This window comes from Antechinus flavipes, chromosome 4 (assembly GCF_016432865.1).
Source record: "Antechinus flavipes isolate AdamAnt ecotype Samford, QLD, Australia chromosome 4, AdamAnt_v2, whole genome shotgun sequence".
In the NCBI taxonomy this organism is placed as follows: domain Eukaryota; kingdom Metazoa; phylum Chordata; class Mammalia; order Dasyuromorphia; family Dasyuridae; genus Antechinus; species Antechinus flavipes.
Window position 1 is genome coordinate 130,819,300 of NC_067401.1, and position 21,264 is coordinate 130,840,563.

Below are 21,264 nucleotides of genomic sequence, written 5' to 3' on the forward strand. Positions count from 1 at the left end.
ACCACGACCATCAGAATTGATCATCATATAGTATTGCTGTTGAAATATACAATGATCTCCTGGTCCTGTTCGTTTCACTCAGCATCAGTTCATGTAAGTCTCTCCAGGCCTTTCTGAAATCATCCTGCTGGTCATTTTTTACAGAACAGTAATATTCCACAATAGTCACATACCACAATTTATTCAGCCATTCTCCAATTGATGGGCATCCACTCAGTTTCCAGTTTCTGGCCACTACAAAGAAGGCTGCCTCTGTTAGGCTTTTCATTCACTAACTTGGAAATGACTGGGCTGACAGATTACTTCCCCGCCCCTTATGCCCGGAATAGAAAGGCAAAGGGAGGTAAAGGGAAAGAAACAGTTAAGGTGGAGTGGAAACTGCATCGAGCAAGAGAGAGGACAGATTGCTTCATATAGAAAACAAAATAGTAAATAAAACAAGTTGAAAGCAAACAGTTTGCACTTAGGGGCTTTCAAGTCTCTAAAACAGACTGCCTCATTGACTATTCCAATTAGAAAGGGTTCCATTCTCATTTCACAGAAAAGCAAATCAAGATAGAGAAAAGTGACCATCCTCCTAAGTCTCAATTAGGGAGGGCCGGAGTTCCTGCGGCTCTTTCTCAATCTTCTGAGCACAAGGCCAGAGGAAAGGGATGAGCCTGCAAGAGAGGAAAAACTTCCTGACTGTCAAGGATAGAAGTCTGGAAAAGAGAGGATAAGGGTGACGAGTGTTTCCATCCCAGAAGGCCACCTTCTGTCTGTCCAAGGCAGGGAGGGATCTCTGGCGGAGGTCATCGACTGACCTCTGGGGAAAGTCCCTTTAAGTCTTGCTCTAACCAAAGGCTAACCTCCGAGGAACACGTGACCGACCCCAGGGGTGTTTTTTCAGTCTAGGGCAGAGCCCGCTCTCCACAGAGGACGAGGAGAGGCGGGGAGGGGTGGGGTCTGGGCGGAGCCCCTGCGGAGCCCCTCCCCAGTATTCCCTGTTAAGTCCCGCAGGTCTATGCTCCTGGGACCTCTTACGGCCAACTGGAGCTTAGATTTAGGAAGCCGCTCCAAGCTTGATCTCAGTCCCCTGCACGGGGAGGGAGAGGGGTAGAGATGGGGCTAGGACTCGTTGATTCCCAGGGAGGTTACCGCACTCCAGCCATTGGGGGCTGGAGTTCCGAACCCTTCACCCAGAGACTGCGGGAAGCGCTGCTGAGTCAGCAGCGCGCGCTCCCGACCCTTCGCCTGTGCACGCCCGGTCTCTGTCTGGGCCCCTCCCTCAGAATCCTTGCCTTCCCCCTTCTCCCAACCTAGCGACTTGGTTAACTCTTTCCTATCCTGGACCGCATGAACATGAAAAGATGGCAGGGATGGAATTAGAGATGGGGATTGGGGGGTTGGGAAGTCATTCTTACTCCAACCTTGAGTTCCAGGACTTTTATTTCCGCTCCCCCCCAAATGCAGGAGTCAACTTCTCAGCCCGTTTCAAGGGAAGTTCTGAGCTCTAAAATTCTGATTCGTTTCTTCGTAGCTTAAATGCTTGCCTCAGTTTCCCCCAGTCTAGAAATGAGATGGGCACGGGCGAGAGCAACATGTGTCTTCCTTCTACAGACGATCGAGGGAAATACCCTTTCCACTTAAACCGGCCCGAGTCTCGGGAAAGCTTTCCCACACAACTGCCCCTGGGACCAAGGCTCAGATCTAGTGGGGTCAGAGAAAAGTACTCTGCACTTCCTTTAGGCTATCTTTTGCCCCCTAAGCGCCTTGTTCCCGTGACACTGGAGAATCTATCTGCTCCAAGAATAATCCTCTTCCAGGTGGTTTTTTTCACTGTCATTTTATTTTTTAATTTTTTTCCATTTAAAAAAAAAAAACTACCTTTTCTCTTTCCCATCTCCCTTTCCTCACTGAAAAAAAACACCTTTGTAACATATATGCATACTGAAAATTATGCATAAACAAATTCCTGCATTGTCCAAAAAATATCTTAAACCCTGACTCCATCACCTTTCGCTCCCCTCTCATCAAGTTCAAGCTTTTTGAGAAAGAAGTTACAGGGTTAAAAGGAGAGCGTGGAGGCGGGGTTGTCCAGGCGTTGAACAACCAGCTCTGGACCTCAGAGACTGGGGCGTGGTTAACATCTCTTAGCTCCTTCTCTCCCTCTCTCTTTCGCCTTAACCCTCCCCTCCCGGCTGTCACTAAGCCAGGGGGCACATGATGCAACCCGCCGCTACCTCCATCACCCAATTGGCTGAAGCTCCCGGCGCCAGGCACCGGAATTGGTCGAAAGAGTCTGTGACGACATCCAGACCTTGCCTTGTTCAGAGAGAGGGGAGGAGAGAAAAAAGAAGGGAAAGGGGGAGGGGGGCAAAAGAATCGCGCGGGGGGGCGGAGCCCAGGCGCTGAGCTCGCGCCCCCCGCGCGCCAGTCCCGGGGCTGCAGGGAGCGCAACGCGCGCGGCCCGGGCCCCGGACACCGGACGCTGCACCGGACACGACCCTCCCTGGAGCTTGGATTACTGCCCACTTTGGACACAGCACCGGACACTGCCCCCCACTGGGCCGGACACTACAACGGACACTACTTCCCAGCCCCGGACATTGCTACCTCCTCCCCCCACCCCGTCCCGGAGTGTGTCCCCCCCCCCCCCGGCCCCGGACATTGAATCTCCCTCTGGCTCTGGATAGAGCCCTGCTGCACCCCAACCTCAGACCCTGCCCTGCACCTCCACCTCTCCCGGCCCCGCACGCTGCCTCTTTGCTTGGCTCAAGTCCCGCGACCTGACTGTTTCCGCGACTCCCCACCCCCAACTATCAACCCCTCCTGCGGCTCGACGAGGCCGCCTGCGTCCTCGAGCCCCTTGCTGCCCGGATGCCTCTCCCAGGGGGGCTCTGGTGGCTCCTTTGCTGCCGTCGGGGCTTCACTCTACTGCGGAGGGACTACGGGGACGGAGAGCTTGGTGGTGACGCGGACGAGGACGAAGACGAGGAGACCTTTGAGCTTCGGACCCCGGGTTCGGCGAGCTGCGGAAGGGTGAGTTCGAGAGGTCAGCCGTTTTTTCTCTCTCTTTTTCTGCTCTTCTAGACCCTTGTGCCATCCCGGTCCTTTGAGAGGCCAAAGTGGGCGGGGGTGGGAGTGGGGGTGGAATCTTCTTTCCCAGTCCTAGGGTTTCTCTCTTCTTCCCTGCTTGGAGCAGAGGGTCAACCCCAGGCGGGACCTTTTTGACGGCCCCACGCAGCATTCTGGGGCTCTGTCCACCTGCTGGGGCCCAGAGGCAGGGGAGGCGTCACGCGTGGCCCTGCCTGGCCCGGCCTCTCCCTTCTCCTCCTGGCTCGTGTCCCGTCCCGTCTCCTTCCGCCTCCGCCGGCACAGAGGAATGTGGAGAGTCCGGCTGGGCGACTCGGACTCCTGAGTCCGCTCCGCTCCCTGCCTGCCAGAGGCAAAGCAACTCCCTTGGGGGAACTAGGCGGGGTAGGAAGAAACCTGAGACTGAGTTTTGTGTTGTGGTTTAGGGTCCCTACTGTCATGGACCCTTGAACACTTTTCATCTACACACTACAGAGATTTTCTTCCCCTCGCCTCCCCTCCGGTGATCCAATGAAAAACCTCCTGGGAATAAGGGAAGACTCACTTGACTCTCCCCCTGTGGGGAAACTGAGGCAAAGAGGGGATAGACTCTGAACCTTCACTCCCATGTCACTGACATAAACCGAGTCTTTCTATTACAGTGGGGGTCTTTCCCGTTCTCTTAAGCATTTTCTTCCCACCCGCCCTGGGGTCCCCGACAGGCCCGGTGGCTGAGTGCCCGGGTGGGGCGGGTTGCACCGCGGGGCCGGCGCCAGCACCTGGCGGAGGCGGAGGGAGGATAAATATAGAGGGGCGGGGAGTGACAGGGGGTGGAGAGGGGAGAGACAGAGAGAAGGAGGGAGGGAAAAAGGGAGGGAGGGAGAGAGAGATACAGAGAGAGAGACACAGAGAGAGAGAGACAGAGAGAAAGAGATTGATTGTGAACTGAGAGCTAGGTTGCGCTTTGGTCCCCAAAAATTTCGGTTGAGAACCCAACAAGAACAAGTTCTCCTAGTAGAGGGTACCTAAGCATTCTCAGAGACGATCGAACCTGAAGTTCCTAACCGAGATAGGGTCGTCCCTGTCTGCGTCTGTCTCTCTCTGTGTCTCACTCTCTTTGTCTCTGTCTGTCTGTCTCTCTTCCCTCACCCCCTGGAGCTTTGAGGACAGGTGTCCCAGGTCTCCTTCCACTCCTTTCCCCCTCCCTCCTTTCTCTCCCTGCTGCCCAGCCTGGGGCGCACTGGTACCGTGGCACGGTTCCCGCTTGGCGAGGTTCCCGGCTGGGTTGATGGACTCTTTCTTGAGCCCCTGTCTTGACAGAAGCGCCAGGAAGCTGGTGGACAACCTGGGGAAGTGTCCTGGGCGGGTGAGCCTAGAAGCCCAGGCTCATCTGGAGGAAAAGGGGACTGCTGGTGTCCTACCCCAATGCGTGCCCTCCGGGATTTCTTCAGTAGAGAAACTCTTCCCAGGCTTGGGCCAGGGGTGGGAAGTGATGAAATAAAGTACGCTTTATGCGTTATATGTAGGAGTCTCTTTCCCCTTGTTTTGTCTTCTTCCCTTCCCTGAGATTGACCAGCAGCAACTTGCACCAACTTATTCAAAGGGAACGAAGGGAAGATTGGTAAAAGGGGATTATATTTGTGAATATATTTCACAGGGGTAAAGGACAAAAGTGGGTTAAACTTTCTTTTTATTGTCCCACTCCAGACCCCAGGACTGTAGCACATTCTGACTGAAGGGAGGGGGGAAGCAGAGGATCTCCATTTCCGGACTACCCGGGGAGAAGCGATATCCACGTACTTCTCGTTGATTAACTCCTTAACTTGTGGAGCCTCTGAGGCAAAGTCTAGGGATGCGGTGTAGCCAGGCCTCTGATTCCTCGGCATCTCTTTTCCATCGCTGCAGGGCTCACTGGAGGTGACATTAACACAGCCCGGGAGAAGCGGGCCGGGCTCAGACAGGTAAGTGCATTCATTTCGTACTGAACCCATTTTCTTTTTCCAAGGTCCCTGATTCCATAAACCCCAATTCCTCTTAGCCCTCACCCTCCCATCGGGTTAGGCAATAAGGAAACAGCTCCAAGCCGGACGCTGTGGTTTGGCTGGGGTCCGAGAGGGGGGTGGATAGTAAGAGAGGCGGTCTGGCGGGGGACTGGGGAGGGGGGCTGGTGGTCTGAGCTATTTCTGGAGCGAGGTCAGAACTGCCTAGCGGTTCCCACAGCCTGGGAGGGGAGGGACTCTGATTGAGACATGGCTGTCTCTGCTCCCTCCCCCGCCCACTACGGGAATTCCAGATCCTTTCCTTGCCAAGGGAACAGAGTCTGGATGGGATCTGATTGGATTAGGTGGGTCCTCTTCTTTCTGGGAATTCTTCAGACCTACTAGTCAATCACTTCTCTCACCTTCTCTAGGCTGCAGGGCTCAGAGGAGACGAGAAGCCTTATACCTGAGCGGGGTCCCCCTGAAGAGGAGCCAGACATCATCGTCAAAGGTGGGGGATCCCCTCTATCACTCGGAATTCCCACTTTAACACTCCCAATTCTGAACTCTCAATACCCTCACCAGTGAATTCCCATTTTTCTGATTTCCCCTATTCCTTCCTTTCTCACCAGGTTGGCTGCAGAGGGAGCCTCGGGTAGGGGGGGCCCGGCCCTGGCTGCCCCCCCGAAGGGCCTGGTTCGTGCTCACTCGGGATTCCTTAGACCAGTTCAGCGGGAGTGGACGTGGGGCCCGGAGGCTGGGGAGTCTAGTATTGACCAGTTTGTGTTCTGTGTCTGGTCCTGAGCGAAAGCCCAAGGAAACTGGTGAGAGACACTTGAGATAGTTTCCATCTACCAAACACCTTCCTCTTCCCATCTTAGTCTTGGATGCCCCCGTGCTTCTGCTTGCCCCCCACCCCCAGTGCTCTTTGATGAGGGGTAAATGAATAGATGGGGATCCTTCTTTGCCCTCTTTCCTCAGGTCTCTGGTCAGTGACAGTGTCAGGCAGAAAACACAGTGTCCGACTCTGCTCTTCTCGACTAGCTGAGGCTGCCCGCTGGGGTGCAGCACTTCGCAGTGTGATTGCAGGGAAGGCACCCCTAGAGACTCCCACCCAGCTCCTACTTCGGGATATTCAGGTATCAGAGAATTTGGATAGGAGGTGGGTATGTTGTGATACCAGATTGATAATAGTGGGTCAGAGTCCAAATAGAGAGAAAGGGTCAGAGTGACACCCCTCCCCTCTCAATCCAGCACCCATCAAGTGATCTATTCCCTTTTCCAATCCCCCAGGAGAGTAGTGGAGACTCTGAGGCTGTGGCCCTGATTTATCTTCGGAATCCAATCCTGAGGCACACCAGCAGCGCCCTTTATGCCCCACTCTTACCTCTGCCTTATGGGGTTGGCCCTCCAGGTGAGTAAGCTAGAGATGCAAAGACTGGGAGATAGGGGAATTTGATCTTCCCCCCAAAAAAAGATAATACTCCATAGTTGGGGCACCAAGAATGGTAATAAATGGATATCCCTGGAAAGAAAAAAAGAAATTGCCAAGCATAATGGAAAACTCTGGACTTGAAGTTCAAATTCTGACTATAATATTTCTTGTTATTGTGAATGTGTACATTCACATGTGCATGGGCAAGCCACTTAAACTCAACTCCAGTTCCCTCATCTATGAAAGGATAATGATAGTACTTTTTATGTCCAAGTCACAGAGATGTTAGGACAAAGTTCTGTAAATATTAAGTTATTATTATACTTCATTAGGAATAATTGATTTCTCTTCGGCTGCCAGCCTCTCCCAATCCTGTGTAGTTTGTTCCAGATTTCACCCAGCACTCCTTTGGACCCCTTGTTTCTCCTCCTATAGGTCCCCAAGCCCAGTCTGATGCGTCTTCAACCTCCCTATCCCCACCTCCCATCACTTCCCCACCAGGTCCGGGCTATGCGCCACTTCGAGAAGAGGCCGTACGGCTGTTCTTGGCCCTGCAGGCCCTAGAGGGGGCGCGGCGTCCTGGGCCGCTAATGCAGGGTGTGCTCCAGACCTGTCGGGACCTGCCTGCGCTCAGGGATGAACTCTTCCTGCAGCTGGCCAAGCAAACTTCGGGCCCTGCAGGGCCCCCAGAACCCCCCTCCCCTAACAGCCCGGCTGCCCTTCGATACTGGCAGTTACTCTGCTGCATGAGCTGCACCTTCCGGCCTGGAGGGGTCGTTCGGGGGCATCTGCTGGGGCACCTGGAGAGGTGAGAAAGGACTGAGGGCAGGGTAGTCAGAGAATGATGACTCTCTCAAAGACAGACCTTTAGGATGGGGGCACTCAGCTAATCTCAGAACAAGACTTTAGCTCCATGTCATGATAATGTCATATTAAGGTGTAGAATTGTAGAGATTGTGTCAGAGAAGGAAAGCTGGGGAGAATAGATGGAAGAATGGCGATAGGAAGTTTAGAGATAACAGGAATATCCAGGATGAGAGAAGACCATGAGGGTGCAGACTAGAGGCCATAGAATGGAGAAAGAGGAGTTCCTGTGAGCCAGGACGGGATACCTACCTGCTAGTGTTTTGAACCTGAATGTCCTTCTCAGGACAGAGAAAGCGTTTCCCGACACCGAGCTGGCTGAATATACACGGTTCATCAGGAAGGCTCTGGGACGGACTCGGGGCCGGGAGCTGGTGCCATCTTTGGCAGAAATCTCTGCTCTCAGCCAGCGTCAGGAACTCCTATGTACTGTGCACTGTCCAGGAGCAGGAGCCTGCAGTGTGGCCATTGACTCACACACTACTGCTTCGGAGGTGAGTATTGGGACAGTGTTCTATGACTATGGACACTATAAACCCAACAGGAAGCAGTTATACACTCATCAAGTACCCAACTGGAAGGAGTCTTAGAGATGAGAGACTAAGAGTTATTCTAAACCTGGGGTTCAAAGACCTGCCCCCTTCCTCAGGTCAAATGAATGGATTTTTGAGATTTTGGTTCTACCACGGACAGGTGGACTCTGTCTCCCTGTCTGTCTGTGTGTGTGTCTGCCTCTGTCACACACACACACACACACACACCTCATCTGGAAAATGGAAGGGAATTGTATAAAATGACTTTTAAGATCCCTTCCAGGTATAAATCTATGACTTTTTAGGACACCACTACTCCTTGACAGTCAGGTGGAGGTAGGACCTCTGGTCTTTGAGTTTGGGGCAGTTAGCTGAAGTGAAGAAAGAACCTTCTCGATTCTGCCTCTTTAAGTACCTTGTGGGACCTGGTCTAGTCACTTAACTTTTCTGAGGTCTCAGTTTATTTTTCTGTAAAACGAGGGCGTTGCATTTTCCAGTTCAGGAGACATTGGCCCACCTCTCTTGGCCTGTCTTACCCTCCCCCCAGGTGGCGCGGGAACTCGTGGGGCGGCTAGGCTTGTCTCGGAGCCGGAACGCGTTCGCGCTCTACGAGCAGAGGGGCTCCCAGGAGCGGGCCCTGGCCGGAGGGGCCCTCGTGGCTGACGTACTCACCAGGTTTGAGAAGTAAATGTCCAGTACTTGTCCTAGCTTTTGCCTTTTCCAGCCCTCGCCCTTCCTCCCAGGCACAATCAGCCCTTCCCTGGAGCCCTCCCTGCCTCAGCTCCTTCCACGTGGACCCCGCCCCCATCCAGTTCAGCCCCTCCCCTCGGCCCGCTGCTGGCTTAGTTTCTCCGCGGGCCTCCGTCTAAGCTTTGGTTGTCTGTCTCTGCTTCGCAGTGTGACTGCAGAGGAGGCAGAATCTCCAGATTCGGGCTGGAGACTGTGTCTGCGTCTACACGGACCTTTGCATCCTGAGGGGCTGCCTCCGGACGGGCACGAACTGCCTTTCCTATTTGAGCAGGTGTGGGTTCCTGAATGTTGGCGCCGCGGGCGTGAACGCGCGCGGATCCCGGCGCCAGTGAGCCTCCCCCCAGGTTCCCCCTTAGCCGGCTGCCCATCCTGCCCCAGGCTCACCTCTGCTATGCTTTGCTTCCCGGGCTCCCTCCGCCTTCCAGAAGCCCCGCTCTCCCCCCACTCCCCAATTGTTTTCACCACCCCCTCACGGGTGTCACCTCTGCAGGCCCACGCTCTTCTGTTGCGGGGCCGGCCGCCCCCGCCCGAGGACACGCTGAGGGCCTTGGCCGCCCTGCGCCTACAAAGTCTCCATCGTGACTTCTCTCCTCTGGCTCCTCTTCCGCGTCTAGACCGCCTGCTGCCCGCTGCGGCCCTGATGCGCGAGACCCCGCCCCGCGCAGCCCCTAGAACTCCTCACCCCACCGCCCTGCTGGCCGGGGCGCTCTGGAGTCCGGGCTTGGCCAAGAGGAGGGCAGAGCGGGCCAGGCGAGGGGGCGCGGTCCGGAGTGCGGGCCCCGGGGCCCGCGATGGGGGAAGCGCGGGGGCTGCTGCGGCTGTCCTGGGAGGGTGGAAGCAGCTGCGGGGCATGGGCCAGGCCGAGGCGATGGCGACCTACTTGGCTCTAGCTGCCCAGTGTCCAGGTTTTGGTGCTGCCCGATATGACGTCCTGGAACTGAGCACGGTGAGAAGAGAGGGCAGAGAAAACAGCAGAAGTTCACCCAGACCTCCTCTACCTTTTTCTCGACTCCCGCTCTCCCACCAGAGCCCCATGGGTGCCCGGTACCTCCTTTCCAGGGAAGCCCTTCCCTTCCTCCAAGGGGGTGAGGACCAGCAGGGAGTCCTCCTCTGTCCCCAGAGTTCTACCGCCCTCGGGTGCCCACCTTCCTGTAGGAGCCCTCTGATTTGGATCAGGATTCTCCGAGCTTCCGTCCCCTTCTGAACTCAACCATTTTCCTGCTCTCTTCCTGATGGGAGAGTTCCCTCCTCCTTGACTTTATGCCTTCTTTTGTCCACCAGGAGAGTGGGGGTGGTGTTCCCCAGCAGCTCTGCCTTGGTGTGGGTGCCAAGACCATGTCCCTGTCTCGACCAGGGGAGACTGAGCCCATCCATAATGTCAGCTATGGTCATGTGGCTGCCTGCCAGCTGACTGGCCCACACACTCTGGCATTAAAGGTTGGGGACAGCCAGCTGCTCCTGCAGAGCCCTCAGGTAAGCTGGAAATGGAGGCAGAGAAGGGCCATAAAGGGAGCCTGGAGGTGGAAGTACAGAAAGATGGGAGTAATGATCTACCCGGGTATCTAGTGTCCTTTTCTTTCTGGTTTTCTCCAGGTGGAAGAGATTGTGCACCTAGTGAACGCCTACCTGGCCAGCTCTACTCCTGACAGATCTTGCAGCGTTGTCACCCCACCAGACCTGCCAACCACACCCTCCCCTGTCAGCCAGAATCCAAGCCTTGATGACCACCAAGTATAATCTGCCTGTTTGGGCCATCAGCAGCTGAGAGACTTGGGACAGTGATGGAATCGGGGCTTGCCCACACATGAACATCTGTCACCATACCTGGGTCTTGGACTGCTCTGGGATTCCGAGAACCACTGACTCACCCTACCACACACACGAGCCCTGCAGGGACAGGGCCCCTTGTCATCTCCTTTTCCCTGCACCCAGGGGCCAGGATTTTGACAAGCACGGACAATTTTCTAGTTTGTTTCTTAATTTATTTGTAGAAGAAAAGAAAAAAAATCTTTATTTACACAAACTCCTCCTATGTGAGTGATGTCAGCAGTCCATGACTGCCTTAGTTGAAGCTGTGGCTCACAGTTGCTCCCTTGGGATCGGGCCCCACCTCCCACCCCCATGTTCTGGGCTTTTGCCAGGAACCCTGGACACCGCTGGGACACCACCCATCTTGACCTTCTGACTTTAACCTCTGACAGCCCAAGATGCTGCTCCAAGGGTAGTGGGTGGAGCAGTAGGGCACTAGCAGAAGCTAATTACTTCCCCTTCCCCTCTCCTTGTGGTGTGGGGGTGGTATTTTGGCGTCCCTGAGGCTGGAGGGAGGCTGAGTCACTAGCATCGACACTTTCAAATTCCTGCACAGGTGTCCAGTGTCTGCCTACACCCTGTGATCATGACTAGCATCCCTGCTGGTTCATCTCTAGCACCTCTGAGTTCTCCTTATTAGAAAGAAGGGCAGGGCAGTACTAACCCCACCATATGCTGAAGGGAAGCACTCTAGACTGAGAAGGGGTGTCAAAATAACGAATAGGGACACAGTGGGAGCTCCATCAACAAAAGGAAGTCTGCTTAGTGTGTGGCCAGCCTTTTGCCCTTTGTTGTTGCTCAGTTGTATCCAAGTCTTTGTGACCGCATTTTGGGTTTTCTTGGCAAAGATACTGGTGTGGCTTGCAATTTCCTTTTCCAGTTCATTCGACAGAGGAGGAAACTGAGGCAAACAGGGTTAACTGACTTGCCTAGGGTTATACAGCTAGTGTCTGAGGCCAGATTTGACCAGTATTCTTGACTTTAGGCCTGACATTCTACCCACTGTACTACCTACCTGCCTTTTCCTCAAAGGGCCAGAGATAGAAGTCTTTAAGAAGGAAAGAGATGCCCCAGTCTGTTTACTTACTTAGAATTTGAAGATCAAATAGAGGTGGGCTCACTTGGCTGCCTCTTACTCGAACCAGTTTCCCTTACTCCCACATTTTCCACTCCTAGTCCCCACTGAATCATTTGCTAATAGAATTTATAGAGAGAACCTTGAGGATCCACATGAAGATCAATTGAAAGAATTCTGAGAATGCTGGCCTGCAGAAGAGAAGGTTAGGGAAAGTTTGGGCACTTGAAAGGCTTTCTTGTAAAAGAGGGATTAAATTTGTTCTGTTTGGCCTGATAACGGACAAGTTGGAGTAGAGGGTAGAAACTGCAGAGACAAATTAGATTCGACATCATTTTAGCTACCCAAAAGTGGAATGAGCCATACCAAAAGGTAGAGAATTCCCTCTCAGAAATCTTCAGCCAAAGCTGGATGGACATTTGTTGGGTATATTCTAGTGGAGATTTTTTTGGAAGGCTGGACTAGATGGCCATAGAGCTTCCCTCTATCTTAAAAAAATCTGGGGTTTACTTAAAGCTAGTTATGTTACATATGGGGAAATTGAGGCTTAGAATAGTTGAGGAACTTGCCCAACCTCACTTAGTGACCTGAATACAAACCCAAAGCTTCTCCGTGACAGGTAAGACAGCATCCAAAATCCCTTTTGGCAGAGCCCACAGACACCTCATACTTCTCATTTAATGTTTTATTGGAGATGGTCAACACAGAAAAAGACTACATAATGGTACCGTTAGATTTTCCCTGTGTTCATCCTTAAAGGGGATAGATGTGAATGGAAAAAGCTGATGTATCCATGCTGGAATTCAGGATTTTGGAAGGGATCAAAGGGACACTAGATCACAAATGCCATAGAGGCTAAAGTCTATGAAATGTGGGAGCCGCTGTCCTTGGAGTAGTCAGCGGGTCACTGCTCTTGAGTACCCCAGGAGATGTAGTCAGGCCTAGTGGCAGCGTGATACTCATCAATGAGTTGCTGCACAATCTCCCTCGAGGTGTCCAGCTCATCGAAGTTCTCCTTGAAGATGTCCTCCTTGCGGAACTGCTCCAGGAAGGCCTCTCGCTTCCGCAGCTTATCATATTGATGGCATGTGCTCTCAAACAGCTGAGATGGAGGTGGGAGAGGAAGGGACACAGAGAAATAAGTGAACACTGCAGTCTTGGTCTAGGGGTGGGTGGGTGACAGTGCAATGGAAGTTGTCTTGTTTTCCCTTCTCTCATAATTCTCCCATAATTTACATTTAGAATGGAGGAAGTAAAATGATAAAAGGGTGAAAAAGTGGGAGGAAACATGGGTATGGGCAGAGAAAGAGTAGACTCACAGAGGAGATGCTGGTGTGGTTGGCCATCATGAGTCCACTGACTCGATGGGCAGATGGCAGATATGGAGACTTCCGAGACAGTGCCACCTGGATGCTTGCTGGGCCCCATGGGATAAAGTTAGCTAACTTCCGTTCCCGGATCCTTTGCAGGCTTTTGTGGACCTAAGGCATAAATGGGGGAGAACCAAAGTTTGAGGGAGGCATTTTCAATTGCTCATCTCAGCCTCTGAAGATCCTGAGACTCCTCTATGTAGTATTAAGGAGAGGGAGTCATTTAGGTGAGGGAAATTACCGACCTGGGTGGGGTCCACCTCTCCCTGGATAATGTTGAGGATGGCAATGTAGCAGTGGTTGGTCTGGCGGTCCCGACCTGTGGACACCATCACATTCTTGGGCTGCAGCAGCCGACGCATCACGTCCAACACCGTTGTCTTCCTCACGCTGGCCACCTGAAGGAGGAGACTATAAGGGAGCATTCTAGGAGTACAGGGAGACAGGGGCTGGCCAGGAAGAGGGTATATACACTTATATACTAGAGTGAGAGATCCTGTGACCTGCCCCAACTGCCTCTCCCCAGACCCAACCCAGAATACATATCTAGTGGTAGGAAACTCAGACCTCAGGATTGGGAACATGGACTCAATCAAACCCAATGTCTCCAATTTGTCTCCTGGCCCAGTATTAGTGGGTGATAGTCAAAGGCAGCTAGGTATCACAGTGAGTAGAGCACTGGACCTGGAGTGAGGAATTCCTGGGTTCAATTCAGTCTCAGATACTCCCTGGGGATGTGACGACCCTCGACAAGCCATTTAAAAGCATCAAGTGGAGTAGGCAATGAGGAAACCAAACTATCACTCTTTGAAGATGATATGATGGTATACCTAGAGAACCCCAGAGATTGTACTAAAAAGCTATTAGAAATAATTCATAATTTTAGCAAAGTAGCTGGATACAAAATAAATCCCCATAAATCCTCAGCATTTTTATACATCACCAACAAAATCCAATAGCAAGAGATACGACGAGAAATTCCATTCAGAATAACTGTTGATAGCATAAAATATTTGGGAATCTATCTACCAAAGCAAAGTCAGGAATTATATGAGCAAAATTACAAAAAAGTTTCCACACAAATAAAGTCAGACTTAAATAATTGGAAAAATATTAAGTGCTCTTGGATAGGCCGAGCAAATATAATAAAGACGACAATACTCTCTAAACTAATCTGTTTATTTAGTGTTATATCAATTAGACTTCCAAGAAAATATTTTAATGAACTAGAAAAAATAACAACAAAATTCATATGGAACAATAAAAAGTCGAGAATCTCAAGGGAATTAATGAAAAAAAAAAATCAAATGAAGGCGGCCTAGCTGTACCTGATCTAAAATTATATTATAAAGCAGCAGTCACCAAAACCATTTGGTATTGGCTAAGAAATAGATAAGTTGATCAGTGAAATAGGCTAGGTTCACAAGACAAAATTTAGTCAATTATAGCAATCTAGTGTTTGACAAACTCAAAGATCCAAACTTTTGGGATAAGAATTCATTATTTGATAAAAACTGCTGGGATAACTGGAAATTAGTATGGCAGAAATTAGGCATGGACCCACACTTAACACCATATACCAAGATAAAATCAAAATGGGTCCATGACCTAGGCATAAAGAATGAGATTATAAATAAATTAGAGGAACATAGGATAGTTTATCTCTCAGACTTGTGGAGAAAGAAATTTGTGACCAAAGATGAACTAGAGACCATTACTGATCACAAAACAGAAAATTTTGATTATATCAAATTAAAAGGCCTTTGTACAAACAAAACTAATGCAAACAAGATTAGAATGGAAGCAACAAACTGGGAAAACATCTTCACAGTTAAAGGTTCTGATAAAGGCCTCATTTCCAAAATATATAGAGAACTGACTCAAATTTATAAGAAATCAAGCCATTCTCCAATTGATAAATGGTCAAAGGATATGAACAGACAATTTTCAGATGATGAAATTGAAACTATTACCACTCATATGAAAGGATTCCAAATCATTATTGATCAGAGAAATGCAAATTAAGACAACTCTGAGATACCACTACACACCTGTCAGATTGGCTCAGATGACAGGAAAAAATAATGATGAATGTTGGAGGGGATGCGGGAAAACTGGGACACTGATGCATTGTTGGTGGAACTGTGAACGAATCCAACCATTCTGGAGAGCAATCTGAAATTATGCCCAAAAAGTTATCAAATTGTGCATACCCTTTGATCCAGCAGTGCTACTACTGGGCTTATATCCCAAAGAAATACTAAAGAAGGGAAAGGAGCCTGTATGTGCCAAAATGCTTGTGGCATCCCTGTTTGTAGTGGCTAGAAACTGGAAATTGAATGGATGCCCATCAATTGGAGAATGGCTGGGTAAATTGTGGTATATGAATGTTATGGAATATTATTGTTCTGTAAGAAATGACCAGCAGGATGAATACAGAGAGGACTGGCAAGACCTACATGAACTGATGTTAAGTGAAATGAGCAGAACCAGGAGATCATTATACACTTCGACAACGATATTGTATGAGGACATATTTTGATGGAAGTGGATTTCTTTGACAAAGAGACCTAACTGAATTTCAATTGATAAATGATGGACAGAAGCAGCTACACCCAAAGAAAGAACACTGGGAAATGAATATGAACTATCTGCATCTTTGTTTTTCTTCCCGGGTTATTTTTACCTTCTGAATCCAATTCTCCCTGTGCAACAAGAGAACTGTTCGGTTCTGCAAACATATATTGTATCTAGGATATACTGTAACATATCTAACATATATAGGACTGCTTGCCATCTAGGGGAGGGGGTGGAGGGAGGGAGGGGAAAAATCGGAACAGAAACAAGTGCAAGGGATAATGTTGTAAAAAAAAATTACCCTGGCATGGGTTCTGTCAATATAAAGTTATTTTTAAATAAAATAAAACAAAATATTTTTTAAAAGCATCAAGTGTAAAATGTAAAGATAATAACAATACTTACATCCCAGGGTAGTTGTAAGAAATATTTATAAAATATTTGGCATAGATCCTTAATAAATGTCGATTTCCTTCCTAATAGTATTGTACAAGAAAAGATTTGGAGGTAGAACCTTCACTTTACAGATGAGAAAACTGGGGATTACTATAAAAGACTTGTCCAATGTTACACAGATACAAAGTAACGAGGCAAGATTTGAACCCAAGTATTATTTCTAGGAAAACCTCAGAAAACTGGGGCTGCCACCTAGACTACCTAAAGTTGGCACTATAGGCTATGAGGGGCAGGCACAGGGAAAAGATTCACTTCTCCTCAGCCCAAGGTCTGGGACTCAAAAACTAGAAAGGAAAAGATAAACTCCAGTGCAGCTCTTCTGTCTGCAGGGAGGAAAAAGATGGAGGGGATAGGGAGAGAGACAGTCGCACATTTTGTTCCAGGCTTTGAGCCCACAGCCTCTGGGGTCTGCTTCCAGAGGCAGGGTCAGGGCACACAGCAGGGAGGAGAACAGCCGTGGTCAGGCTCTTCAGTCTCTGCCTTATGGGCAATAATCCTGACTTTCTGCGGGGAGGATGGGATCCTGCATGGAGGGGGAGTCAAGAGAGAGGGCAGCTGCTTACAGATTGGTCAGTGGTGAGGGGGGTGTATCCAGTCATGAGGAAGTGGAGCCTGGGTGTGGGGATAAGGGAGGCGATGAGGCCGATGAGATCATTGTTCATGTAGCCAGGGTAGCGCAGGGTGGTGGTGCTGGCCGACATGATGGTAGACACCTGTGGACATAGAAAAGGAAAAGAGGGAAAGAGGGAGGCAGGAAAAGGGGGGGGGGGGAGAGGGAAGGAGGATGAAAGGAAGGAAAGGAAGGAGAGGGGGAGGGAGAAAAGGACAGAAGGGAAGAGAAGAAGGAGGGAAGGAGGGAGGAAGGAAAGGGGAGAAGGGGGAGGAGTAGAGGGAGAAAAGAAGGGAGGGAGTGAGGAAAGAAAGGAGGGAAGGAGGAAGAGAGGAAGGAAAGAAGGGAAGTAGGGAGGGAGGAAGGAAAGAACGGGAGTAGGGAGGGAGGAAGGAGAGAAAGAGGGAAGGAAGGAAGAAGGAAAGGAAGGAGGAGGAAAGAAAAGAGGAAGAAAGGAAGGAAAGGAGGAAGAAAGGGAGGAAAGAAGAAAGAAAGGGAGGAAAGGAGGAAGAAAGGGAGGAAAGGAGGAAGAAAGGGAGGAAAGGAGGAAGAAAGGAAGGAAGGAGGGAAGAGGGAGGAATAGAGGAAGAAAGGCAGGAGGGAGGGAGAGAGAGAAGAAAGAGGGAGGGAGGGAGAGAAGAAGATAGGAAGGAGAAAAGGAAGGGAGGAAGGAAGAAAAGAAGGAAGGAGGGAATGAGAGAGAAAGGATGAATTAAGCACTTACTAGGCACCAGACAGTCTGGTAAATGCATTGGGAGGGACAGGGAGAGGCAAATAACAAGCAAAAAGAACATTCTCTGCCTTCATGGAGCTTACATTCTTTTCTTTTCTCTTTTGCTGAAGCAACTGGGGTCAAATGACTTGCCAGAGTCACACAGCTAAGAAGAGTTAAGTGTCTGAGGCCAGATTTGAACTCAGGTTCTCTGGACTTCAGGGCTGGCACTTTATCCACTGTGCCACCTAGCTGCCCTGGAGCTTACATTCTAATGGGGGAAGACAGCACCAAAGGGAGCTGAAGGGAAAGGGGAGCAGGTCATAGTTTTGAAGTCTGGAAAACCAGGAACACAGTTGCCAGAAAAATGCAGAGTTGCAGCACTGGCCACAGATCATGAAGGACCTCAGCAACATCCCACAGTAAGAAACAATTGAAATCAAGAAGACCCATGTGAGTGGATAAAGAAGATTGCTCACCAGCTGGTTGATCTGGGAGAAGGATGGGTTTTGGATGTGCAGTCTGTCTGTAGCAATTCGATTCAGGGCTGTGTTATCCAGAACCACCTGAAGAGGGGTGAAGATCAGATTAAAGATCAGCTTTGCTTAAACAATGGGCTAAGTCTCCCCAAATTGTCAGAAAACATGTTGAGCTCTTCCATGGTGGTGATAGGGAAGGCTCACTGAATGGTATAATTTTTTTCAGTAGCGTCCAACTCTTCATGGCCCCATAGGGGTATTCTTGACCAAGATTCTGGAGTGGTCTGCAATTTCCTTCTCCCCATCATTTTACAGATAAGAAACCTGTAAAACCTGAGGCAAATAGGGTTAAGTGACTTGGCCAGGGTCACACAGCTGGTAAGAATCTGAGACCAAATTTGAGCTCAGGAAGTTGAGTCTTCTTGACTCCAGGCCTAATGCTCTATTCACTAGAAATAGTACTTGTTTATATCCTTTTATAGTTGTATTATGCATCCCATATGATTTTTAAGCTCTCGGATGTGTAGGGGAGAGGGTTAATGCTTAAATCTTATCCTTCTTTTCCATCCTGTTCTCAGCATCTCTAAGATGCTAAGCATTCAGTGAGTGCTCAATAAATATTTTTTGATTTAGTGACTACTGAGGAGTGGGTACAGCTGAACTCACTGAATAGGATAAACTGATTTTGTGCAGGCAAGGGAGAACCCTGGCTTCTCTCCCCAAGGCTCACCACACAATCTGCATTCTGTGTCAGTCTCTTGAGGGTTAGCAGTGAGTTATAGGGCTGCACGACCACATCACTCATCTCATCCTGGTTGGGAAATACAGAGTATGTCTGTACCAGCTTCTTGGGGTATCTGGGAGGCAGTGATGCAGAAGAGAGTTAATAAAGACGAATCTCTACATTCCCTAACTGTATTAAAGGGGAAGTGTTAAGGGAGGGCAGAAAAGTGTTCAAAGACCCAGGGAAAAGGGAGAACTCAGGAATTACTCACTCCTCCTAGAAAGCTAGCCGCCAGGGAATTCCTGAGGCATAATCCAATCTTCTGTTGCTAACTTCAATACCCTTACCAGGAAAGGAGAGAGCTAACCCTTTATTCCAAGATAAAGGTAACATGTGCCAGCTCCCATGGATCTATCCAGAAAAGGACACTCACTCATTAAACCATTCTAGGAGATAAGAGTTCTACACACTCACCTGTCATTGAGCCGTTCTAGGAGATAGGAGCCTAAGCCAGAGCCAGTTCCACCAGCTATAGAGTGACACAGAACAAAACCCTGGATGCAGAGGGAGTGGAGAGATGATCATTTTCTGTGTAAAAAATGGAGGATCTCTAAATCACAGTCCTTCCCAAACCCTCATGCCTAAGCCCAACACTGCTTCTAGAAGGTGTCAGCATATGGGAAACATGGTCCTATTTCTATCCAGTGATATGGGAAAGGTTTGAAAACTAAAGAAAGTCTCTGGGGGTATCAAGACAAGGGATGATAACTTTGGATGCTGCCCATTCCTCCCAGTCATATCATGTTGTTTATGCTTCTATTAGGTTCTTTTGGGTCCCTTACCTCTAGGCTATCACTGCCGTCTGCCTCCCGGTCTATGATATCAAAGATGTCCTCATGAATCTTCTCCCCCTGTAAAGACGTGTGAAAAATCAAAAATTTTTGGACACAGAATATCCACCTTCAATCTCTCCTCACAGAACACAAAACTCTTCCTTCCGACACAAATGACTTTTTTTGCAACAAAATCCTGAGCCGCTGATTCCAAGTAGGAGATGTTTACTGTAGAAAACTCCAACTCAGTCCCTATCCGTCTCACACAGTGCTTCTGTAATACTATGTTTCCTGCAGATCTGGGCAATCCTCATTTTGGTTTTTATGTCCATCTGAGAAATAATGTGTTGGTCCCCCCCCCATTAATAGAGAGGTCTTACTAGGGGATACCCATCTTTAGGAAGGGGGCATGAATGATCGTCAGAGAGAGAACTTCTCTATGTGATGCTCCATCAGGTACCTGAGAGAAGCCACTGGCCCAGTTGTTACCAGCCCCTCCACCATGTTCAGACAGGTAGATATTTTCAGGATTGTAGAGTTTGGCATAAGGAGAGTTGAGAATGGAGTGGATGACTCGGGGCTCCAGGTCCAGCAGCACAGCCCTTGGGATATAGTGTTCATCATCTGCCTGTCACAGAAAAATAGGAGACAAGAGACCCTCATCATCCAAGACCTGCCTGATCTCTGTCCTTTTAATTCCCTTACAGCTCTAGCCCTTTTCTGTTCTTTGCCAGACACCGGGGCCCTTTTGTCCAGGCAAGCACTTTGCTTCCCCCTGGCCAGATCCTGTCCTTTCCCTCTTATGCCCCCGTGCCCACTAGGTGCCCAGTTCTCTGTCCCAGTGCACGTGATGGGGCACCTGATAGAAAAAGACGTCCTTTCGGTCAGTGCCCTCAGTGGCAAACTCCTCCACGATGCCCTCCGGGCTGATGCCATGCTCAGCGCAGAGCTGTTTCCAGAATTCGAACCCAACTGTGGGTATGACAGAATACCAATATCTCTTGAATAAGCCAATTGTACCTTTGGGTGGTCCTATAAGCCCCTTGAGTCCTGATGGGACCAGTCATTTCCTCCTCCTCCCCCCCACCCCAATTAGGGCTCAGGAAAGCGACGCTGAGTCCGGATGGGACCGGTCACAGCCTGGGGGCTGGTGCACGGAGCGTTAGGTCCTAATAGGACCAGCCTACTCTCGGGGACAACGCAGCCGGTGCAGAAGGAAAGGTTTCCTCCCCCACCCCCCGGGACTCTCTAGAGTGGGCGCAGTCGGGGTTGGCCACGGAAGGATGCTGCCTTGGGAGGCTGGCAAGGACTTGGGGACGACTTCAGAGCGGGCCGGCAGAGGAAATCCGTTGGATGACAAGGGGCCTGGCTCTCACTCTGGTTGCCGCACTGGCCCAGCTGTAAGGTGATGATCTCCCGCGGCATCCCTGCGCTTCAGATCAGCCCGAGCCACCGCCCGCGGGGTTGCCGGCCAGCTGTTCGCCGGGCGCATGCGCCGAACCTAGCCGCCCCTCCAGCTGTGTTATACTCCCAGCGGATTAGTTGGACGAGTTCGGGAAGCCAGGGAAAGGCCACTCACTGCGCATGTGTCAGTCTCCTTTCTCCCTTCCACTTCTCCTTCTCCCCCCAATCTTTCCCCTTCCTGTCTATGATATATTTGGACCGCACCGTAATTAACTTCTGAAGGAGCCAGGATCCACGCAGGCGCGGTTAGATCAGAGCTTGAGGGTTAGCGCCTGCGCAGTAGCCGATGATGGGAACGCCGGCCCAGTGGGCCGAGACTGAAGATAGTACCTGCCCGGCTCTTAGGGTCGGCGGCTGCAACCCGGTAGGTGTAGCCGGAGGGGCGGGGACGGAGCCGTCGGTACTTGGGGAGTGGGAGGGGGGAAGGGCCTCGAGTCTGGCCTGCGTACCCCTTGAGCCCTGCCCTGTCCCCTCCGCCCATTGGTCCCCTACAAGGTACTCTGAGCCCAGCTAGACCAACTCCTGTGATTTACAGAGGAG

General features: G+C 50.4%; 2 protein-coding genes across 8 annotated transcripts; one reads left to right on the forward strand and one right to left on the reverse strand.

Annotated features, from left to right (window-relative positions):
* Positions 1-2,398: 2,398 nt before the first annotated feature.
* PLEKHH3 (pleckstrin homology, MyTH4 and FERM domain containing H3) lies at positions 2,399-10,638 on the forward strand. 7 transcript variants are annotated; one of them, XM_051994397.1, is made up of 13 exons: positions 2,401-3,021; positions 4,960-5,015; positions 5,465-5,544; positions 5,666-5,857; positions 6,015-6,172; positions 6,327-6,447; positions 6,904-7,276; positions 7,619-7,826; positions 8,413-8,549; positions 8,763-8,886; positions 9,106-9,561; positions 9,897-10,088; positions 10,209-10,638. In XM_051994397.1, the coding sequence occupies exons 1-13, from the start codon at positions 2,860-2,862 to the stop codon at positions 10,350-10,352; spliced, it is 2,403 nt and encodes an 800-aa protein (XP_051850357.1). In that variant the 5' UTR covers positions 2,401-2,859; the 3' UTR covers positions 10,353-10,638. The 7 variants fall into 7 exon arrangements, with proteins under 7 accessions (XP_051850354.1, XP_051850355.1, XP_051850356.1 ...); XM_051994398.1 differs by having other exon boundaries at positions 6,970-7,276; XM_051994399.1 differs by having other exon boundaries at positions 6,970-7,276; positions 8,413-8,540.
* A 1,531-nt stretch (positions 10,639-12,169) lies between these two features.
* LOC127560111 (tubulin gamma-1 chain-like) lies at positions 12,170-20,880 on the reverse strand. The gene is made up of 11 exons (XM_051994418.1): positions 20,637-20,880; positions 20,120-20,232; positions 19,721-19,888; positions 19,270-19,338; positions 18,902-18,981; positions 18,434-18,560; positions 17,704-17,790; positions 16,466-16,615; positions 13,115-13,267; positions 12,819-12,980; positions 12,170-12,601 (listed from the first exon to the last, which is right to left on the reverse strand). Exons 1-11 carry the CDS (start codon positions 20,683-20,685, stop codon positions 12,404-12,406), a joined length of 1,356 nt encoding a protein of 451 aa, XP_051850378.1. The 5' UTR covers positions 20,686-20,880; the 3' UTR covers positions 12,170-12,403.
* Positions 20,881-21,264: the final 384 nt, after the last annotated feature.

Excerpts from the sequence above, each read along its gene's own strand:
- PLEKHH3 (XM_051994394.1), top strand. The coding sequence starts at position 2,860 with ATGCCTCTCCCAGGGGGGCTCTGGTGGCTCCTTTGCTGCCGTCGGGGC. Across the intron at positions 6,448-6,903 it reads TTATGGGGTTGGCCCTCCAG|GTCCCCAAGCCCAGTCTGAT; the intron begins GTGAGTAAGCTA and ends CTCCTCCTATAG. Across the intron at positions 10,089-10,208 it reads TGCTCCTGCAGAGCCCTCAG|GTGGAAGAGATTGTGCACCT; the intron begins GTAAGCTGGAAA and ends GGTTTTCTCCAG.
- LOC127560111 (XM_051994418.1), bottom strand. The coding sequence starts at position 20,685 with ATGCCGCGGGAGATCATCACCTTACAGCTGGGCCAGTGCGGCAACCAG. Across the intron at positions 19,889-20,119 it reads AGGACGTCTTTTTCTATCAG|GCAGATGATGAACACTATAT; the intron begins GTGCCCCATCAC and ends TTTCTGTGACAG. Across the intron at positions 19,339-19,720 it reads GGGCCAGTGGCTTCTCTCAG|GGGGAGAAGATTCATGAGGA; the intron begins GTACCTGATGGA and ends ACGTCTTTACAG.